Raw genomic sequence first — 21,434 nt, forward strand, 5'->3', positions numbered from 1 at the left:
CTCTCTCTCTCTCTCTCTCTCTCTCTCTCTCTCTCTCTCTCTCTCTCTCTCTCTCTCTCTCTCTCTCTCTCTCTCTCTCTCTCTCTCTCTCTCTCTCTCTCTCTCTCTCTCTCTCTCTCTCTCTACTGAAACAGTGCAATACTGCAATGTGTGCTGGGAAAGTAGAGCAGTCCTTTAGAGATGACCAACGGCCCAAAAATGAGTTAAAGAGAAACTAGGCCAGCAGGAGCATCATCTGTTAATCTTATTCTGTTTATTAATTTATTTCATTTTCCTCATTCGGTCATCGTTGTAGAGCGAGAGATTACTTGTGTCCTGGAAGGGAAGAGAGGCCTATGTGTGTTTTTGTGGCTATAAGCTGAGAGAGCAGGCCAGGCAGAATACAGCAGCAGTAGTTCTGTCTGTCTGTTACTCACTGAGCAGCGTTTAGCCTCTTCCCTCACACAGCCGCTATGCTGAGCTAGGAGTTTGGCAGCAGTGATAGCACAGAGCATGTGTCAGATACACAGCAGGTGTGCAGTGCTGACTCAGAGCGGAGCCCAGAGGAGGAGACATTGTGGAATCCTCCCTGGGGCCTCTGGCAGGCCGTCCCTGTGTGGACAAAGAGGAGGGTGGGAGGGGGAGAGGTGGGGAGGCGAAAGGGTCGTGGTTGACGTGTCACAGCTGACTTGACCTTGCCTGACGCTTGATGTATAACCTTGTGTGTGTGTGTGTGTCAGGGTGGTGACAACATGGTGGGTTAGGCCTGTATACTGGAGGTTGTGCTTATCTGTGATGATAATGATGATGATGATGTCCATTATCAACGTGTCTGCGGTTAATGTAGGTGCTGTGTGTGTGACTGTTTATCTTAGTCTGACCCATTACTGTTTCTCTCCTTGTGCGTGTGCGTGTGTGCGTGTGTGTGGGTGTGTTTCAGGTGCTGGGTTGGATCCGTAATGGAGAGTCCATGCTGAATGCAGGTCTGATCACAGCCAGCTCTCTACAGGAGGCAGAACAGCTACAGAAGGAACACGAGCAATTCCAACATGCCATAGAGGTAACTCTCTGTTCCATCTCTCTCATGTATTCCTCTTTTTCTCCATCCCTCTCCACTCCTTCTCTTCCTCCTCCTCTTTTCCTCCTCTCCGTGACCCTACCCTTGACCCCACTTTCCGAGGACGTCTCAGGGAGAGTGGGATATGTAAAAAACACACATGCATATTAATACACACATGTGTGAAATAGGACAAATATAAACACCCAGCAAATTCTTATTATTTTCCTCATTTCCATCCCCCTCGTACTCCTCTCCTCTCCTCCTTCTCTCTCATTCTCCTCTTCCCCTTTTCCTTCCTTCTACCCTCCTCCTACACACTTCAGTAAAAACCCAAACCTCCCCCACTCCTCTTTTCATCCTGTATTCATCATAAATCACCCCCTTCTCTGTCTTTCACCAGAAACAGGCCCCTGTTTTCACCCCAGAACATTTCCGTTGAACTCTTCTGAGCAGGGCTCATTTTAAATGCAGCCGTACTGTATAAAGGACTACATTCTGCAGGGCTGAGATTATGCAGGTTTCTACTCACTGTGGAAGGAGAGGAAAAAACACTGTTGGAGATTATTAGTCCCAGTTACTCGATCGATTTGATTATGGGATTGTAATGATATTGTCTAATGCTGTGGTATGTTAACAGTCATGGTAGCAGAAGCCAGGTAGAAGACTCACATGGTGAATAACACAGACTCCTTTCCTGTAGCCGTAGCCTCCAATCACATTCCTCCGTGTTCTGGTGAAAATTTGAAGATGTTAATGTGAACAATATTTATGAATTGGAAACACTTTTATTAATCACCTCCCTCCCTCTCTCTCTCCCTCTCCGCAGAAAACCCACCAGAGTGCATTGCAGGTGCAGCAGAAGGCTGAGGCCCTACTCCAAGCCAACCACTACGACATGGACATGATCCGGGACTGTGCAGAGAAGGTGGCCGACCACTGGCAGCAACTCATGCTCAAAATGGAGGACCGGCTCAAACTGGTCAACGCCTCTGTAGCCTTCTACAAGACTTCCGAGCAGGTGGGTGGGACATCGCTAACTGATTCCATGGCAACCCGCCAGAGGAGGCCCATTGGCCCCTAGCCCAGTAACATGGCCCAGATTAGGGTATATTAACCACTCTAGATAAGGTGGTATTATATGGTATTACACTGCAGTTTGCCATGTATTTGCGTTCATGTACTTAGCGTGGGCTCTGTGGTGCATTGTGGTTAGTGTAGTTTTGACCTGTGCTGTGTGCTGCTCTGTAGGTGTGCAGTGTGCTGGAGAGCCTGGAGCAGGAGTATAAGCGTGAGGAGGACTGGTGTGGGGGAGCTGATAAACTGGGCCCTAACAGTGAGTCAGACCATGTCACACCCATGATCAGCAAACACCTGGAGCAGAAGGAGGCCTTCCTCAAGGCTTGTACACTAGCAAGGCGAAACGCTGACGTCTTCCTGAAGTACCTGCACAGAAACAGTGTCAACATGCCAGGGATGCTGTCTCACGTCAAGGCTCCTGAAACACAGGTCAAAAGTAAGTGCCTCTTTTTTTCCTTCCCAATCAAATACACCTTAGATCGTTCTTTAATGTGGTGTTCCTTTCAGTTGCCCTCTTCTTTTAGACAGATGGGATGTGTCCCAAATAGCCCCCTATTCCCTCTATAGTGCACTACTTAAGTGCTTTAGTAGTAGACTGTAGGACTAGCTTGCCTTTTGTGACATAGCCATGGTTTAAATGATAACGTGTCTCTTGTGGTTTTGTCAGACATCTTGAATGAGCTGCTCCAGAGAGAGAACCGGGTGCTGCACTTCTGGACAATGAGGAAGAGGAGACTGGACCAGTGTCAGCAGTATGTGGTGTTTGAACGCAGTGCCAAGCAGGTCAGTGCTGCTCCTCAAGGAGAACTATACCAGAACAGTAACATTCCTGACTACAACAACACGGTCACACAGACAGAGTCAACACAAGCTATAAAAGTAGACGTAACATATAACAATATGTCCGGTCATACTATACCATACAACCCTTTTGAACCCTGTGCAAACTGCTCAACTAAGCACCGGTTAGACTAATGTTTTGACCAGGGGCTGACCAAACCAAAGCCTCCAAATCTGGTTTCGTTCCCATTCAGTGATGTTTTTGGAGAGGAATTGGGAATGAGGTAGACTGGTAACAGCACAACGGTAGTGTTACCACAGCTATAATTACATGCCCTACATTTTAACACTGGCTTATTGTAGTACAGTGTCTTTCCTCTCCTCATTCTCTCCAAAACGTCTCCTCTCATTTAGTCAGTGCTGATTGACGGACTGAATGTGTGCAGCAGAGCAGGCTGAAGTATACCTGGAGCCTGTTTGCTCCCCCATGTGGGCTGGTGTTAGCATTACACTGGTCTGGAGAGGCAGCAGTGAAGAGTGCATCTTCCTATCCCCTCGTATATGTAAAATGTATAGAATGGTGTAAGGAACCCACAATATAAGCTTGTTTTATTGTAATGTTTGTAAACAACTTAATTGTAAACAAACACTGTATAGCCTAACAACATGGTTAAAACTATATGTCAGTCCCTGCATCCATAGCTCTGTCTACGAATTTGAGAGTGGTTACATTTCTCTAGTCTCATCCCTTAGTTGGTTAGCAAAACAGGGGCAGGGAGTCCTCTTTGATATTGTTTCAATTAAGGATTCTAGCTTTATGTCCATGAGTGGGCGTGAACAAGTGCACACTTCCTCAAAGGCAGAAGACTAGGGAATAGGAATAAAACATTAGTGTGATGACAGATAAGTGATCTGGACCTTGTCTCGTTGTGATTGGTCCACAGGCTTTGGAGTGGATCCACGACACGGGAGAGTTCTACCTGTCGACCCACACCTCCACCGGATCCAGTATCCACCACACACAGGAGCTGCTGAAGGAGCACGAAGACTTCCAGATCACAGCCAAGGTGAAGGCCCCCTCGAGCAGTGTCCAACACTATCAAATACCACCTGACTCAATCAAATGGCATCTACTGGATGTACAGTGCCTTGCGAAAGTATTCGGCCCCCTTGAACTTTGCGACCTTTTGCCACATTTCAGGCTTCAAACATAAAGATATAAAACTGTATTTTTTTGTGAAGAATCAACAACAAGTGGGACACAATCATGAAGTGGAATGACATTTATTGGATATATCAAACTTTTTTAACAATGTCAAAAAATGAAAAATTGGGCGTGCAAAATTATTCAGCCCCCTTAAGTTAATACTTTGTAGCGCCACTTTTTGCTGCGATTACAGCTGTAAGTCGCTTGGGGTATGTCTCTATCAGTTTTGCACATCGAGAGACTGACATTTTTTCCCATTCCTCCTTGCAAAACAGCTCGAGCTCAGTGAGGTTGGATGGAGAGCATTTGTGAACAGCAGTTTTCAGTTCTTTCCACAAATTCTCGATTGGATTCAGGTCTGGACTTTGACTTGGCCATTCTAACACCTGGATATGTCTATTTTTGAACCATTCCATTGTAGATTTTGCTTTATGTTTTGGATCATTGTCTTGTTGGAAGACAAATCTCCGTCCCAGTCTCAGGTCTTTTGCAGACTCCATCAGGTTTTCTTCCAGAATGGTCCTGTATTTGGCTCCATCCATCTTCCCATCAATTTGAACCATCTTCCCTGTCCCTGCTGAAGAAAAGCAGGCCAAAACCATGATGCTGCCACCACCATGTTTGACAGTGGGGATGGTGTGTTCAGGGTGATGAGCGGTGTTGCTTTTACGCCAAACATAACGTTTTGCATTGTTGCCAAAAAGTTCAATTTTGGTTTCATCTGACCAGAGCACCTTCTTCCACATGTTTGGTGTGTCTCCCAGGTGGCTTGTGGCAAACTTTAAACAACACTTTTTATGGATATCTTTAAGAAATGGCTTTCTTCTTGCCACTCTTCCATAAAGGCCAGATTTGTGCAATATTCGACTGATTGTTGTCCTATGCACAGAGTCTCCCACCTCAGCTGTAGATCTCTGCAGTTCATCCAGAGTGATCATGGGCCTCTTGGCTGCATCTCTGATCAGTCTTCTCCTTGTATGAGCTGAAAGTTTAGAGGGACGGCCAGGTCTTTCTTGGTAGATTTGCAGTGGTCTGATACTCCTTCCATTTCAATATTATCGCTTGCACAGTGCTCCTTGGGATGTTTAAAGCTTGGGAAATCTTTTTGTATCCAAATCCGGCTTTAAACTTCTTCACAACAGTATCTCGGACCTGCCTGGTGTGTTCCTTGTTCTTCATGATGCTCTCTGCGCTTTTAACGGACCTCTGAGACTATCACAGTGCAGGTGCATTTATACGGAGACTTGATTACACACAGGTGGATTGTATTTATCATCATTAGTCATTTAGGTCAACATTGGATCATTCAGAGATCCTCACTGAACTTCTGGAGAGAGTTTGCTGCACTGAAAGTAAAGGGGCTGAATAATTTTGCACGCCCAATTTTTCAGTTTTTGACATTTTGAAATGTCCAATAAATGTCGTTCCACTTCATGATTGTGTCCCACTTGTTGTTGATTCTTTACAAAAAAATACAGTTTTATATCTTTATGTTTGAAGCCTGAAATGTGGCAAAAGGTCGCAAAGTTCAAGGGGGCCGAATACTTTCGCAAGGCACTGTATCAATGTATTTTCTATAACAGACACTGACCTTTGAACCTTAGCCAGTGTGTTGAGATGTACTAGTGTCAGTCAACCTGTCCCATACATACACCATGTAGGGCTGTCTGGGATCTGTTTAGGTTGTGCAGGGTACTGGCCATCTGCGTGGAAGCGTCCCAAATGGCACCCTCTTCCCTACCTACTAAATTTGATCAGAGCCCCATGGACCCTAGTCAAAAGTAGTGCACTATATTCGGGAGTAGGGTGCCATTTGGGATGCTACCGGGTAGTGTGTTTTGCTGCCCTGCCCTGTTTGTGGCCCTGTGCTAGTTATTATGATGCTGTATCTATGAGGCCCAGTCACAGGGCAGCCTATTGTCCCTTATGTTCTGGCCTCCTGAGTTATTGTGTGGCAGAAAACTTTATTGTAGTCATGAACCCCTGGCACAGTGGGATTTGGCTCCCATGGTTGACGCTCACACAAACACAGGCACGCGCGCACACACACAAACACTCCGCGGCCCCCGTTCGTTCTCTCTTTCACTCTCTGTCTCTTTCTTTGTATTGACAGCAAACCAAAGAGAGGGTGAAACTGTTGATCCAGCTGGCGGATGGCTTTTGTGACAAAGGGCACGCCCATGCGCTGGAGATAAAGAAATGGGTCACCTCTGTGGACAAGCGCTACAGAGACTTCTCCCTCCGCATGGACAAGTACCGGTCCTGTCTGGAGAAAGCACTGGGCATCATATCCTCTGACTCCAACAAGGCTGTGAGTACTGGAGGACAGGGTGGGGGAATGTTGGAGTGGAGGGTTGAGATAGAACATGGTGTATGTGTGGGAGGGGGGAGGTTGTGTGTGTGTGTGAAACAGATGAAAGGTGGGATTTGAAAAGTGTGTGTGTGTGTGTGTGTGTGTGTGTGTGTGTGTGTGTGTGTGTGTGTGTGTGTGTGTTTGCGTGCTCACGCTCATGTGTGAGAGTGTGTGTCTCTGTGTCTATGCGTGAGTCTGTATCTGTGTGTGTCTGTGCCCGTGTCCCTCGGCGGTGCCTCGTAAAGTCCCCTGTCTGTCCTACAGAGTAAAGGGCTGCAGCTGGACATCATCCCCGCCAGCATCCCAGGGTCAGAGGTCAAGCTGAGGGATGCTGCCCACGAACTCAATGAGGAGAAGAGGAAGTCTGCCAGGAGGAAAGAGTAAGCGTTCACATACACAGTGGTTACACAGTTTGGTGGAGAAGCATCATTGTTATTAACACATTCACATACACAGTGGTTACACAGTTTGGTAGAGAAGCATCACTGTTATTAACACATTCACATACACAGTGGTTACACAGTTTGGTGGAGAAGCATCATTGTTATTAACACATTCACATACACAGTGGTTACACAGTTTGGTAGAGAAGCATCACTGTTATTAACACATTCACATACACAGTGGTTACACAGTTTGGTAGAGAAGCATCATTGTTATTAACACATTCACATACACAGTGGTTACACAGTTTGGTAGAGAAGCATCATTGTTATTAACACATTCACATACACAGTGGTTACACAGTTTGGTAGAGAAGCATCACTGTTATTAACACATTCACATACACAGTGGTTACACAGTTTGGTAGAGAAGCATCATTGTTATTAACACATTCACATACACAGTGGTTACACAGTTTGGTGGAGAAGCATCATTGTTATTAACACATTCACATACACAGTGGTTACACAGTTTGGTAGAGAAGCATCATTGTTATTAACACATTCACATACACAGTGGTTACACAGTTTGGTAGAGAAGCATCATTGTTATTAACACATTCACATACACAGCGGTTACACAGTTTGGTAGAGAAGCATCATTGTTATTAACACATTCACATACACAGTGGTTACACAGTTTGGTGGAGAAGCATCATTGTTATTAACACATTCACATACACAGTGGTTACACAGTTTGGTAGAGAAGCATCATTGTTATTAACACATTCACATACACAGTGGTTACACAGTTTGGTAGAGAAGCATCATTGTTATTAACACATTCACATACACAGCGGTTACACAGTTTGGTAGAGAAGCATCATTGTTATTAACACATTCACATACACAGTGGTTACACAGTTTGGTGGAGAAGCATCATTGTTATTAACACATTCACATACACAGTGGTTACACGGTGTGGTGGAGAAGCATCATTGTTATTAAAAGCACTGGCAGGTGGGAATACCAGACAGGAACGTTTTCACCGGATAACAGAAATATTTAACATATTCATACTGCAGTAATTAACATTAGTATTGTCTAACACTTACCATTTATTTCATTTAAGATATTTTCATGATATCTTATAAATAATATTCAGATTTTTTTTTTTAAATATGACGTACTGTATTTAACTTCAAATTCAGAGCCACTGGAAGGCTATTGAAATAATGAGGCGGTTGAAAAAGTGAGCTACTTGTAATTTAGTTGCTTTCCTTTTGGGACTTTGATGTTTGATGTTGTATTTAGGCCATGCAAATGTTAATTTAAATAAAACAACACATTTCACTGCACCTATCTGGTGTATTTGACAATAAAACAATATTTTTCTGGGGTTTTACTGTGCTGTCTGTGTGCATCCCAAATGGCTCCTGATTCACTAAATAGTGCACTTCTTTTGACCAGAGCCTTAGTCAAAGGTAGTGCACTATATAGGAAATAGGGTGCCATTTGGGACGTAGAATATCAGTGGTTCCCAACCTTTTCCTTTCCTCCGAAAGAGGGAACCACTGCTGTGTCACATGGGACATTTGTCAATGCCCCCAACCCACACAAAACAGACCAAAACACAAGACAGTCTCTCTTTCTCTCTGCTGCAGTTCCCAGAAGTTGAATGTTTTTTTTTCCAGGTTCATAATGGCAGAGCTCATTCAGACAGAGAAGGCCTACGTCAGAGACCTGCGGGAGTGTACAGATGTAAGTACTGAGAAACCGCCACTCCATTCAACCTGTGACACATTCACACTCATTTACTGATGGACTCTATACAGTGGCCCCTGTATAGAGTCTGTCAAGAAAGGAAAACATTATGTAAGCCAAGGCCCAAGGGCAATGCAAAAAGGTATGCTTGATTGATCTGGTTTAGTTTTAGTTGGTGGTTTTCTGGTTGTAGAAATGTCAGATGTCAGGATTACAACCAGGTAAAGACATTGTGTGGTTTCCAGACCTACTTGTGGGAGATGACCAGCGGTGTTGAGGAGATCCCTCCAGGCATCGTCAACAAAGAGCACATCATCTTTGGCAACATGTTGGACCTCTACGAGTTCCACCACAAGTTAGTGTTCTGTACTGGAGTTACCCACACCGGACTCCCATTGCCTTCTAGATGCACTGGAGTGGCTCAATCAACCTAAGACTGATCTGTAGTAACTCAACCTGGGTCCTATGTATTAGTACACACCATAAATAATAATGAAAACAAGCATTTCTTATTGGACAAGTTCAGGTAGGCCCTCCTCGTGTTGCCCCGTTTAGTTCTGTTCAGTTCGTAGTGAATAAGATCCTGATTTTAGATTTCCTCAGAAACTCTCTCTTTCTGTACAGCATCTTCCTGAAGGAGTTGGAGAAATACGAACAGCTACCTGAGGACGTGGGTCATTGCTTTGTCACCTGGGTGAGTGTCTCACTGTCTGGACAAGCCAGCTTACAACACTGAAATAGGTTGACATGGCTTAGATGTTGCGGGAATATTGTGTCTCTTAACAGTTGTGTGTCCATTTTGCAGGCAGATAAGTTCCAGATGTATGTGAACTACTGCAAGAACAAACCAGACTCTACCCAGCTCATTCTGGAGCATGCAGGACCCTATTTTGATGTACGTGTAGATGAGTACCAATTTAGGCATTCCAAAAATTCTTAATACGTCAAATGTTGAACCACTACTCAAATTCTGTGAGGTCTTATTATGTGGTCTTTTGAATCAGATCCTTTGAAGTACTGTTTATGCTAATAGTTTTTGAATAAATACAAGGAAGCAATATTATGCTGGTATATCAGTTATGACGGTAGCCTCCAAATCTGGCTTATCCGGGTGATTTCTGGGTGTTTGGCAGTGAGGCTGATCTTAACAGGAGGTGTGGTGGTAGTACAGGAGGGAGGAAGAGGGGTAGATGAAGCCTACTCACAGAAGGTTGACCTTAGGTTGCTGTCAGTGACCTCCAGCTCTGAGGAGAGGGGTATCTCCATTCTCCATCAGTGCTGTGTGTCTAGGTCTAGGAGCAGGATTACGCTGGCGACTGCTGCCTCGGCGTCTCTGTGCCCTTTAAGACGTCTCTGTCTTTTGGTTTCCAGGAAATTCAACAGAGGCACCGGCTGGCCAACTCCATATCCTCATACCTCATCAAGCCTGTCCAGAGAATAACCAAGTATCAGCTGCTTCTCAAGGTACTGTACACTGGCCAAATAGAAACAGTGGCTAGACGACGACTCTGTAATAATTATGTAGCATACAGCACAGCAGGTTCTGGTGCGCCCTTTGTTCTCTCACCCTCTGTAGTCTAGCTTGTACAATGATCGTGTTTATTGTACATCACATCACTAGTTGTCAACAAAGCTACAGTGTTGGAAGCTAACTGCTATCTTGCATGGAACACAATCCATTACAGCCTTTATCTTTTGTTGGACCTTGAGGTTTGTGAAATACAACTGAAGATTTGTGTTTGTTTCACTCTCACTCTCACTCTCACTCTCACTCTCTCTCACTATGTGTGTGTGTGTGTGTTTGCATTTCCTCTTCAGGAACTGCTGACCTGCTGTGAGGAGGGGAAGGGGGAGATCAAGGATGGTCTGGAGGTGATGCTCAGTGTCCCCAAGAGAGCCAACGACGCCATGCACCTCAGCATGATGGACGGTAGGAGCAAATATACTTAGAACTAGCCAAGGGTTTCCCCTTTTATCTGTGGTAGGAGGACTAGGCTTTGACCTACTGGACATTCCTTTTAGCTCCTAGTGAAGCAGGGCTGGGCTAACTCACAGGAAGCTTTCATGGAATATACAGTTAAAGTCGGAAGTTTACATACCCCTTAGCCAAATACATTTAAACTCAGTTTTTCACAATTCCTGACATTTAATCCTAGTAAACATTCTCTGTCTTAGGTCAGTTAGGTTCACCACTTTATTTTAAGAATGTGAAATGTCAGAATAATAGTAGAGAGAATGATTCATTTCAGCTTTTATTTCTTTCATCACATTCCCAGTGGGTCAGAAGTTTGCATACACTCAATTAGTATTTGGTTGCATTGTCTTTAAATTGTTTAATTTGGTTCAAACGTTTCGGGTAGCCTTCCACAAGCTTCCCACAATAAATTGAGTGAATTTTGGCCCATTTCTCCTGACAGAGCTGGTGTAACTGAGTCGGGTTTGTAGGCCTCCTTCCTTTCACACGCTTTGTGATGGCCACTCCAAAACCTTGACTTTGTTGTCCTTAAGCCATCTTGCCACAAATTTGGAAGTATGCTTGGGGTCATTGTCCATTTGGAAGACCCATTTGCGACCAAACTTTTTCTTCCTGACTGATGCCTTGAGATGTTGCTTCAATATATCCACATCATTTTCCATCCTCATGATGCTATCAATCTTGTGAAGTTCACCAGTCCCTCCTGCAGCAAAGCACCCCCACAACATGAGTCTGCCATCCCCCGTGCTTCACGGTTGGGATGGTGTTCTTCGGCTTGCAAGCCTCCCCCTTTTTCCTCCAAACATAATGATGGTCATTATGGCCAAACAGTTCTATTTTTGTTTTTATCAGACCAGAGGACATTTCTCCAAAAAAGATGATCTTTGTCCCCATGTGCAGTTGCGAACCGTAGTCGCGTCTCCTTCCTGAGCGGTATGATGGCTGCGTGGTCCCATGGTGTTTATACTTGCATACTATTGTTTGTACAGATGAACGTGGTACCTTCAGGCGTTTGGAAATTGCTCCCAAGGATGAACCAGACTTGTGGAGGTCTACCATTATTTTCTGAGGTCTTGGCTGATTTCTTTTGATTTTCCCATGATGTCAATCAAAGAGGTACTGAGTTTTAAGGTAGACCTTGAAATATATCCACAGGTACACCTCCAATTGACTCAAATGATGTCAATTAGTCTATCAGAACCTTCTAAAGCCATGACATCATTTTATGGAATTTTCCAAGCTGTTTAAAGGCACAGTCAACTTAGTGTATGTTAACTTCTGACCCACTGGAATTGTGATACAGTGAATTATAAGTGAAATAATCTGTCTAAACAATTGTTGGAAAAAATACTTGTGTCATGCACAAAGTAGATGTCCTAACCGACTTGCCAAAACTATAGTTTGTTAACAAGAAGTTTGTGGAGTGGTTGAAAAACGAGTTTTAATAACTCCAACCTAAGTGTATGTAAACTTCCAACTTCAGCTGTAGGTTTAGAAATGATTTGAATCAAGTGACTTGACAGTCCCCTCTCTTCCTTCTCCTCTTCCCCCCTCCAGGGTTCGATGGGAATATTGACTCCCAAGGAGAGCTGATCCTGCAGGAGTCCTTCCAGGTGTGGGATCCCAAGACTCTGATCCGTAAGGGACGTGAGCGCCACCTCTTCCTATTTGAGATGTCCCTGGTCTTCAGCAAGGAGGTCAAGGACTCTAACGGACGCAACAAGTACCTCTACAAGAGCAAGCTCTTTGTAAGCACAACCTGTCCACTCTCTCATCACAATGGCTGGAACTCAGACTTGAGATCAGCATGCTTAACTTAAATTAAAGTCTCCCATTCACATCAATGTATGATTTACGGAAAAGAGTTGCCTGCGCCGATCTCAAGTCAATACTTTTTTATCAACCCTATATTTACTCTCTTTCTCTCCTGTTCTTTCTCTAACTCTGTTTTTGTGTTGTCTCTGCTCCAAGACTTCAGAGCTGGGTGTCACAGAACATGTGGAGGGGGATCCGTGTAAGTTTGCTCTCTGGGTTGGGAGGACCCCCAGCTCAGACAACAAGATGGTGCTCAAGGTAACTGGTACATTATGACTTAACAGTAACCCAGCAAACAATCAAGCGCAATGAATATGTATATATTTACTCCCACTTTTGCCCAAAACGTATTTCCTTAAGTGGGTGTTACTGTGAGTTTTAAAGATTTAAGTTCAACCCACTACAATTCCGCCCAAAACGTATTTCTTTGAGTGGGCTTTACCAGGCCTACAGTATGTGTTCGAGTTTGATGATTTGCATAACAGTTCATGCACTTAGAGACACATATGTGTGTTGATGCGTTGTGAGTCATGGCACACACACCCACAATACAATAGTCATTTACAACATTAACAATGTCTAACACTGTATTTCTGATCAATTTGATGTTATTTTAATGGGCCAAAAAATGTATTTTCTTTCAAAAACAATTACATTTCTAAGTGACCCCAAACCTTTGAACGGTAGTGTATATATTATACATATTATATTATGGCAGACTAACCATCTTAATCAGTCTGTTATATAACAGCAGCATACTCTTGATTATTGTTGCATAGTTCCAATGAAGACATGAGTGAGTCATATGCTAATTATCTGTCCACGCATTCACAACATTCACACAGCACTGAAGGGGCCTTTTAAATGGCTCCTCTGAAATGACTGGTTATGACGCCAGCATGAGAATTCCTCAATAGTGAAACATACTGTAATCGATTGAAAGGGTCTTACTGAATGAAAGGAACATGACGGAATGTCCTTTGTGTGTTCTGTTCATGTACTCTGGTAAAAATAGTAAGCATTTAGATCATTTCTATCAATGAAGGCATCAGGGTTGACTGTATTGACACAGCTCAGAGCGTACAGTTAGTGTTGCATCAGAGATAGTGTCGAAATATTGGGAATGTGTGGACTGAGATCTTTCTGCCCGCCAGTCTGTCTTGACCGTCCGTCCGTCTGTCCCCTCAGGCGTCCAGCATAGAAAACAAGCAGGACTGGATCAAACACATCCGGGAGGTGATCCAGGAGCGTACCATCCACCTGAGAGGAGCCCTGAAGGAGCCTATTCACATCCCCAAGGCCACCACAGTCAAACACAAAGGCAGAAGGTACAGTACAGTACTCCACCTAATATCAACCTCATCACTTATCACAGCCTTTCTTACAGACCATACAGGACTGACTGCATTGGACATTGGTTTTATACATTACAGTTATTGTTCTGTCAATTCCGCAGCAAAAAATAACATTAAAGTGCCCCAATAGTTTATGATTGTGAGAGCTGCCCCGCCCTATTTTAATTGACATCTTCCTCCTCTGTAGTCATGGAGAGGACCTGGACAGCCAGGGTGATGCAAGCAGTCAGCCAGACACCATCTCTATCGCCTCCCGTACCTCTCAGAACACACTGGACAGCGACAAGGTGAGTCATCATAGGCTGCCCATTGCCTTCCTACAGCTACACCATTCAAATACAGCATGTTGCCAACTCCGGAGTCTTTACTTCAGTCTTCTGTCTGATGTAAGACAATGGTCTGCTTCTACAATCCCTGCAGTTTAGGGCTTCACCAACGATGGCTGTTGGTCTCTGTTGTGGAACAGCGGAGGTCTTCACAGTATCATTTGACACGTTAGACTCTAGAGACGTCTTTTCAACAGCATTTCAAACTGTAGCCTCTAAATCCGGCAATTTTTAGGGGAGACCGCAACCAGACAAGTCAATTCGAATTTAATATTTCAAGACATCATTTTAATTTGGACTGGCTTCCTGTGAACCTGTTGACTGATAAGGGACTGTCTGAAAACCAAACTTTCGTTAGACTTTTCCTTTCCATCTCAGAGATTAACATGAGAAACATGGTCCTTCTTCAGGAAGGAACAGTGTGATTTTATCAGGCAATAACAGCACAGAAGGACATCACTCCTACTCACAGTCAGAGCTATATTCTCTCACACAAATACTCCGCCTCTTTAGGGACCACGTTTCCCTGCCAAAGCTGGACTTGCAGTTATTCTGCTCTATGCAGCTATGCTCCTAAATCAAGGAATTAGGTTCAATTTGACTTAGCCACAGTGGGTTCAGTCCCAAATGCTACCCTATTCCCTTTATAGGGAACTACTGGACAAAAATAATGCACAGCAAAATGAATATGGTGACATTTGGAAGACATGCATAGTATGTCCTTTTCTGTATGTGTCCTTCCTGACACAGTGTAGCTCTGGTTCTGTCAGGGTACAGAAAACAACACAGAGAAGGTCAATCAAGGTCACGGAGAGGTGAGGAGGGAGATTCTATGTGTCTTCTCATGTACACTAATGGGCCGTGGTTCCTTTAATGCAGGGAACAATCGCTCACAGTCAACTCTCTCTTTCTCGCTCTCTTTTTTTACTTTCTCTCTCCCTCTTTCTCTGCCTCTCTCTCTGTCTTTCTTTCTCTCGCTCTCTGCGTCTTCGCCTGGTGTTGTGAGATCTGTGAGAGGCAATGACAGAGCCGAGTTGTGTGTCGGCGACGCGTCAACGAGTGTGTCAGCCTCCCACTAACTGTACCACTCTCTGTGTCAGTGTCATATCTCCAGTCTCTCCTTGGAGAAGGCACAGCTGGTACAGTAGACAAGGAAGGGAGTGCTTTGGCTCTGGTATATAGTACCTAGATACCATCGTAGGGCCATCGGGCAGAGGGATATGAGAGTAGGTGGGCCTGCGTGTGACCTCAGGTCAGTGTGGTTCAGTGTTAAGTTAACCTTCGCGTCGATGGATTAGATTCAGCATCAGGAGCATCAGAGTATGAAGGAGAAGAGGACAGAGGACAGAATCATGGAGAACAATAAAAACTCAGGTCCGGTGGCTCAGCTTTTGAACTCGCTGGCTTTGCCTCACTACCAATGGGTATGTATGGATCTCTAGCAGTTACTAACTAGCCATGTCGGTGGGATGTTGGTTGGAGTCTGTAATTGGTTTGATTTGATAGTCATTTGAAGAATGTGTTGTCAGTGTGGAACTGCCGAGGGTGATCGTCATTCTCCTGTAACTGATTTCCCTTGTATACATCCCTCAATATATATTTTAATGGCATATGTGGCACTTTAATGGTCGTGTTTTTCCCCTGCATCTACTGCTTTAGAATGCCAGAGCGTTTCTTGAGTCATGTTGAGGCATCTGAATGTGAGTCTAGTGACTCACCAGAACGACATGTTTACAGGACAACTCAGTACAGTTGAGCTACAGTAGCTACAGTATGTGGTTGGTTTGGAGCCTGCACTGTGCTGATGGCACATTCTAATGGCCATCAGAATAAGCTCTTACTCTAGCCTTGTGACTGAGACTGGGTCTGGGGAAACGGAATGACTGACAAGTGGCAAATCAGCAGTTCTCAGGGGGACTTGGGGACCTCCAAACCCATATAAGAACTCAGTTGTTGACATGCTAATAATAGACTCGCTATTGCTGATTAGTACATCCTGAGAATCTCACCATTTAATGACATGTAGTTATATTTCACACCCTCATTATGATACTGCTCCTAAACATCAATAAATGCAGGCTGTTTCTTCATAACCTCAAACTATTCCTTTATGTCATGTAATGTTTATAGTAAATCTGACATACTCTCTCTCCCTCGCTCCCCCTCTCTCTCCCTCCCTCTCATCCCTCCCTCTCTCTCTCCCTCTCCTTCCCTCCCTCTCTCTCTCCCTCTCCATCCCGCCCTCTCTTCAGCTCTCTGGTGGCTGTGAGCTGACCGTGGTCATCCATGACTTTGTGGCTAGTAATGGCAGCAGCTCTGAGCTGACTGTACGGAGGGGTCAGACGGTAGAGGTGCTGGAGAGGCTTCATGACAAGCCAGACTGGTGCCTGGTGAGGACCACGGACCGCTCCCCTGCCCAGGAGGGCATAGTACCCTGTGCCATGCTCTGCATCGCTCACTCACGCTCCAGTATGGAGATGGAAGGACTATTCAACCACCACCACAAAGGTAGGCCTTGATGTTGGGACTGAGAAGGCTGGAACACACACAGATACACAAACACAGATACACAGACACAGACACAGACACACCTTGCTGTTGTGAGGCACCTGGAATGCAGTAGAGGAAAAGATGACATGCACACATCATATGGAGATCAAATAATATGTTCAGCAAAAGTAAAAAAGAATGTCTGAGGTCTCCCGGATGGCACAGTGGTCTAAGGCACTGCATTGCAGTGCTAACTGTGCCACCAGAGATGCTGGGTTCGAGCCCAGGCTCTGCCTCAGCCGGCCGCAACCGGGAGGCTCATGGGGTGGCACACAATTGGCCCAGCAACGTCCGGTTTAGGGAGGGTTTGGCCGGGAGGGATATCCTTGTCTCATTGCGCACTCCTGTGGCGGGCCAGGCGCAGTGCACGCTGACCATGTCGCCAGGCGCAGTGCACGCTGACCATGTCGCCAGGCGCAGTGCACGCTGACCAGGTCGCCAGGCGCAGTGCACGCTGACCATGTCGCCAGGCGCAGTGCACGCTGACCAGGTCGCTAGGTGTACTGTGTTTCCTCCGACACAGCTGGCTTCCGGGTTGGATGTGTGTTGTGTCAAGAAGCAGTGCGGCTTGGTTGGGTTGTGTTTCGGAGGACGCATGGCTCTCGACCTTCGCCTCTCCCGAGTCCGTACGGGAGTTGCAGTGATGGATACCACGAAATTGGGGAGAGGCGAAAAGAAAAAAAGAAAGTCTGGCGTCAATCTACCGCTAAGGTCTGGGAAAACACACATATACACACAAGTATACATGTGTGTATATACATCTAGTGGGCGAGTGTGTACTTGCAGCCAGTGAAGGATTCCAGGTGCTCCCTGGTTTACAGTCTGTGGAGAGCTGTTGATGACTCACATGCTGCTGTGGAAAACATATGGATTACCATCTACATTATTCTGTGGAAATTCATCAGACTACCTGACTACCTGAACTTGTCCAATAAAAAACACATGCATTTTTGTTCATTTTTTTCATTTCTGTTACAAAATGTTTTGCTACCTTGTGGTTTTTCTTTCTTCAAAGGAGAAGTAGTTTTTGAGCTCCATGACCTGACCCCATTCCAGACCCCAGGGGATGAGGTCAAAGAAACCTGGGTGGCACTTGGAGCTTCTGTTCTGTCTTGACTGAGTCACTCAGTAAAGCTTTGTTCCTGTCAGACGGCCCGCCCTCCTCCTGTCCTGTCTGTAATAAGATAGAGGTGATGTTTGTGTACTGTATACTGGTGGTTTCCATGGTGCGGCACAAGGTGGCAGGTAGCCTAGTGGTTAGAGTGTTGGGCCTGTAACTGAAAGGTTGCTGGATCGAATCTCCTAGCTGACAAGGTCCAAATCTGTCGTTGTGTGTCTGAAAAGGGCAGTTAACCCACTGTTCTCCAGTAGGCCGTCATTATAAATAAGAATTTCTTCTTAACTGACTTGCCTAGTTAAATGTTAAAAATTCATGCCGATAGGTTTCCTAAACATTAGGCTCTTCATCATTTTATAGGGGAGTGGGGAATCCTATATTTCTATTGGCTTAAACCAGGTAGTGTTTGATGCATGTTACACACTTGGATGGTTTTCTCTAACTAATAACAAACTTAAGGATTTCCCATCCAGGTCTTTACTATTCTACTACCTTCAAGTTTCACGTGTGCTTTTTTCCCCATGTTTTTTTCTGAGCGCCTATAGGAGCATCAGAACTTCTTAGATGGTCTGTTCTTATAGCCACGCAGCAGTGAATTGTTATGCAGACTGATAAAACTACAAACTGCTAAAGATTCCCCTCAACAGGGCTCTTTTACAACTAGGAGGATGAACCTGTCCTTGGTGCTCCAAGGTTTGCCCTGGTAAATGTCTGGGAGTTGTAGAAGGGAATGGATGGATGTGTCTCACTAACTCACAGGAAGACTATTCATTCATTGTTTTTCCTCATTGCATTCCCCATCCCTTGGACTTAGAACAAAGCCCTTGCTGGCTGGTTGCCTGTGGTGAGTTAGTAGATGTCATAGCTTGTGTAAATCCTACAATTTCTCAGAAAATGCTGTTGATGTGACTCCTGTGATGTTCGTGCAATTAAGTTTGTAAACTGAATTAGACTAAGTTACTGCTTTTTGGCTATTTTTGTATTTTCCAACTTTAGGACCATGGACTAGGACAGAGTTCCCCAACTGTCTGCCTTCGGATGGTTTTATTTGGCCCCCCAAGTTTTCTGAGTAAAAAAAAAAAGATATATGTATATTTATATACATTACATTTTGATTGTTGGACATAAAAGACTATAAAAACACCAGAAAATCAGCTCCAAGATTTTGGAAATCTGTTTCCAGGTATTCCCACACACAATAGAGAGATTTTGTGATCGTATACAAATAATAATAATTCATAATAATTGATTGGATCTATATAGCACTTTTCTACCAACTGAGGTACTCAAAGTGCTTTAAATAGTAGGGGGAAACTCCCCTCATCCACCATCAATGTGTAGCACCCACCTCAGTGATACATGGCGGCCATTTTTGTGCCACAACGCTCACCAAACATCAGCTATCAGGTGGAGAGGTGAGGAAATATATGCCAATTAGGAATGAGGGGGATGATTAGGTGGTCATGATGGAATGTGGCCAGGTTGGGAATTTAGCCATGAAACACGGTCAGGACACCGTTTTTAACATCCCATCTGAAAGACGGCACCCTACGCAGGACAATGTTCCCAAATGTAATCAAGGTTTGAAATTATGTTTCGTATTTTTGTCAAGTATTATTTCTGTTTAGGCTTCTTGCGGTCCATCTGCAGTGTAAATATATATATATTTTTTATCAGGCTCCGGCCCCCTGACCATCCGCCCAAGAAAAAATTGGCACGCGGCTGAATGTAGTTGAGGATCCCTGGACTAGGAAATGCCACTATGACTGTCCCCAGCTAGATCAGTGTGGACCGAAGTGTACAGTAGGGGGAATAGGGACCATCAATAAGTTCAGCGTATTTCTAAAATGTGTTAAAGAGACAGTAGCAACACCTCCCTTCAGTTGCTGATTCAGCTTAAAACGGTTACCTTCTCGAAGGTACCAGGGAGGCCTTAGCTTTTTTGGTGTGGCGCACGTGTGTGTGTGTGTTCCGCGTGCTTGTGTTGTGCACGTTGCACACATGTATGTGTGTGTGTGTGTGTTTGATTCTTACAGGAAACAGGCTCTGTGGTTAGTGCCCAGAGATCCTGATGAGAAAACATACAGTTGAACAGGGAGAGCTTTGTGTGGGCTGCCTGTTTTACTCCTCCATCCCTGTATGCACTGCAGGGTAGATTGAGATCTGGCTGTACAAATGTATGAGAGGCACCTTAGCAGCTACAGACAGTCACACTGCTGAAAGTTCTCTTTGTGCATTGTTTTTGGCAGCAATAAAACTAATTTAAGTGTTTTGAGCTTAGCTTAAATAGGGACATTGCAACTGTGCTGAAAAGTAAAGCTGCTACTAAAGATGCTACATTTCTACAGTACACAATGCTTGTGGAAGCTGAGCCCATGCTGTTTGAGTTCTGGAGCTTCTACTAGGGGTTTTACGTTAAAGTGTGCCTTCTGATTCTGAATCTGGAGCTTCTACTAGGGGTTTTACGTTAAAGTGTGCCTTCTGATTCTGAATGTTCCTTTGGGACAGAGGAGGCTTGCCCTCACAGCACAACAGCCCACTCTCTGGGACAGTGGAGAAGAGAGAGCAGAGCCAATCCCACAAACACAGCAGACTGATCTCATCTGAGCTAGAGGATACAGCTGCTTCCTATAGCTTTTTCTTAAACTACATGATTCTTTATCTGTTTTATATCATTATTTTGAGGAATTGGATTTTAAACGGTGTGAGAACTTGAATAGTACCTTGGCAGGTTGCCATGGCAAATGGAATACGGTCTATTTTTGCTGTTAGTCCTCTGTACCATATGCGTTCTCAAGCGGGACCCTCGGAAAACTGCAAATTCTGGCTGCTGGATTTGGGTACGTAATGATACTGTGTAGGACCTATATAGAACCTGTCCTTTAAGTGCTCCAGTCCATTAACGGTGTAGAACAGGCTCCAACTTTGTAATGGATTGTTATTGTTGTGATCATTGGTATAATCAAGTCAAATATTTAATGATTGTTTACATGATTTTGCAGCATACCTTTAGCATATCTTTTTTCACAGCCTACCGTAGAGTACATATCAACAATAACTTCTGTATTGTATGTGACGGCCTGGGGGATAAGTACCATGGGCTATTATATTGATTGAATGGGTGTTATGGAGTGGATTATATGGGTGCATAAAAATGATTGAAATACCGTATTAAAGCTGGCACGCTTTGGATTAGATTAAGAGCTTCTGAGTCACATGTGGGACAGACACAGACAACCGACACACCGGCAGGAAGGCAAGCAGGCTGGCTGGCTGACTGATTGACTGACTGAATCAGCCATGTTACTACCTGTTGACGGAGCGAACACCCCAGTGCTGTCCAAACGCTATCCTCCACCTCGCCCATTCACCAGGATCAAAAAGTTAGCCAGCTTACTTTCCTGAATCATCTTTAAAAACTCCATAGTTCGTATAGCTCATAGAGAAAGATTGACTTGAAATTGAAATGGTATGAATAACTTGACATGATCAATAACCCATAGCTTTCTGATCAACAGTTAGCCGGCTGATTGATCCTTGCTTTGTGATGATACACCCCTCTGGTGATATTCTTATTATTGTAGACATGAGGAGAACAGACAGACACACACAGTATCACACACTGCATATCACAGTCCATCACACAGCTGGCTTGGCCTGTGTGCCCTCCTGTCCTATGTCCGATGAGCCTTG

The 21,434-nt window shown here is 44.5% G+C and overlaps 1 protein-coding gene across 5 annotated transcripts in view; it reads left to right on the top strand.

Moving 5' to 3' along the window:
* LOC110512678 (triple functional domain protein) overlaps window positions 1-21,434 on the top strand; it is a 140,342-nt gene that overhangs the window by 92,460 nt on the left and 26,448 nt on the right. For all 5 annotated transcript variants that reach the window (XM_036971442.1, XM_036971423.1, XM_036971436.1 and 2 more), the window contains 18 exons: window positions 920-1,039; window positions 1,866-2,057; window positions 2,288-2,552; window positions 2,784-2,899; window positions 3,841-3,963; window positions 6,217-6,414; window positions 6,721-6,836; window positions 8,534-8,600; window positions 8,849-8,958; window positions 9,228-9,297; window positions 9,409-9,498; window positions 9,975-10,067; window positions 10,422-10,533; window positions 12,136-12,326; window positions 12,550-12,651; window positions 13,582-13,721; window positions 13,936-14,035; window positions 16,327-16,582. In XM_036971442.1, coding sequence (XP_036827337.1) covers window positions 920-1,039; window positions 1,866-2,057; window positions 2,288-2,552; window positions 2,784-2,899; window positions 3,841-3,963; window positions 6,217-6,414; window positions 6,721-6,836; window positions 8,534-8,600; window positions 8,849-8,958; window positions 9,228-9,297; window positions 9,409-9,498; window positions 9,975-10,067; window positions 10,422-10,533; window positions 12,136-12,326; window positions 12,550-12,651; window positions 13,582-13,721; window positions 13,936-14,035; window positions 16,327-16,582 — 2,461 coding nt within the window. The remainder of the gene's footprint in view (window positions 1-919; window positions 1,040-1,865; window positions 2,058-2,287; window positions 2,553-2,783; window positions 2,900-3,840; window positions 3,964-6,216; window positions 6,415-6,720; window positions 6,837-8,533; window positions 8,601-8,848; window positions 8,959-9,227; window positions 9,298-9,408; window positions 9,499-9,974; window positions 10,068-10,421; window positions 10,534-12,135; window positions 12,327-12,549; window positions 12,652-13,581; window positions 13,722-13,935; window positions 14,036-16,326; window positions 16,583-21,434) is intronic.

The sequence above is a fragment of the Oncorhynchus mykiss genome, chromosome 3 (genome assembly GCF_013265735.2).
Source record: "Oncorhynchus mykiss isolate Arlee chromosome 3, USDA_OmykA_1.1, whole genome shotgun sequence".
Lineage (NCBI taxonomy): Eukaryota > Metazoa > Chordata > Actinopteri > Salmoniformes > Salmonidae > Oncorhynchus > Oncorhynchus mykiss.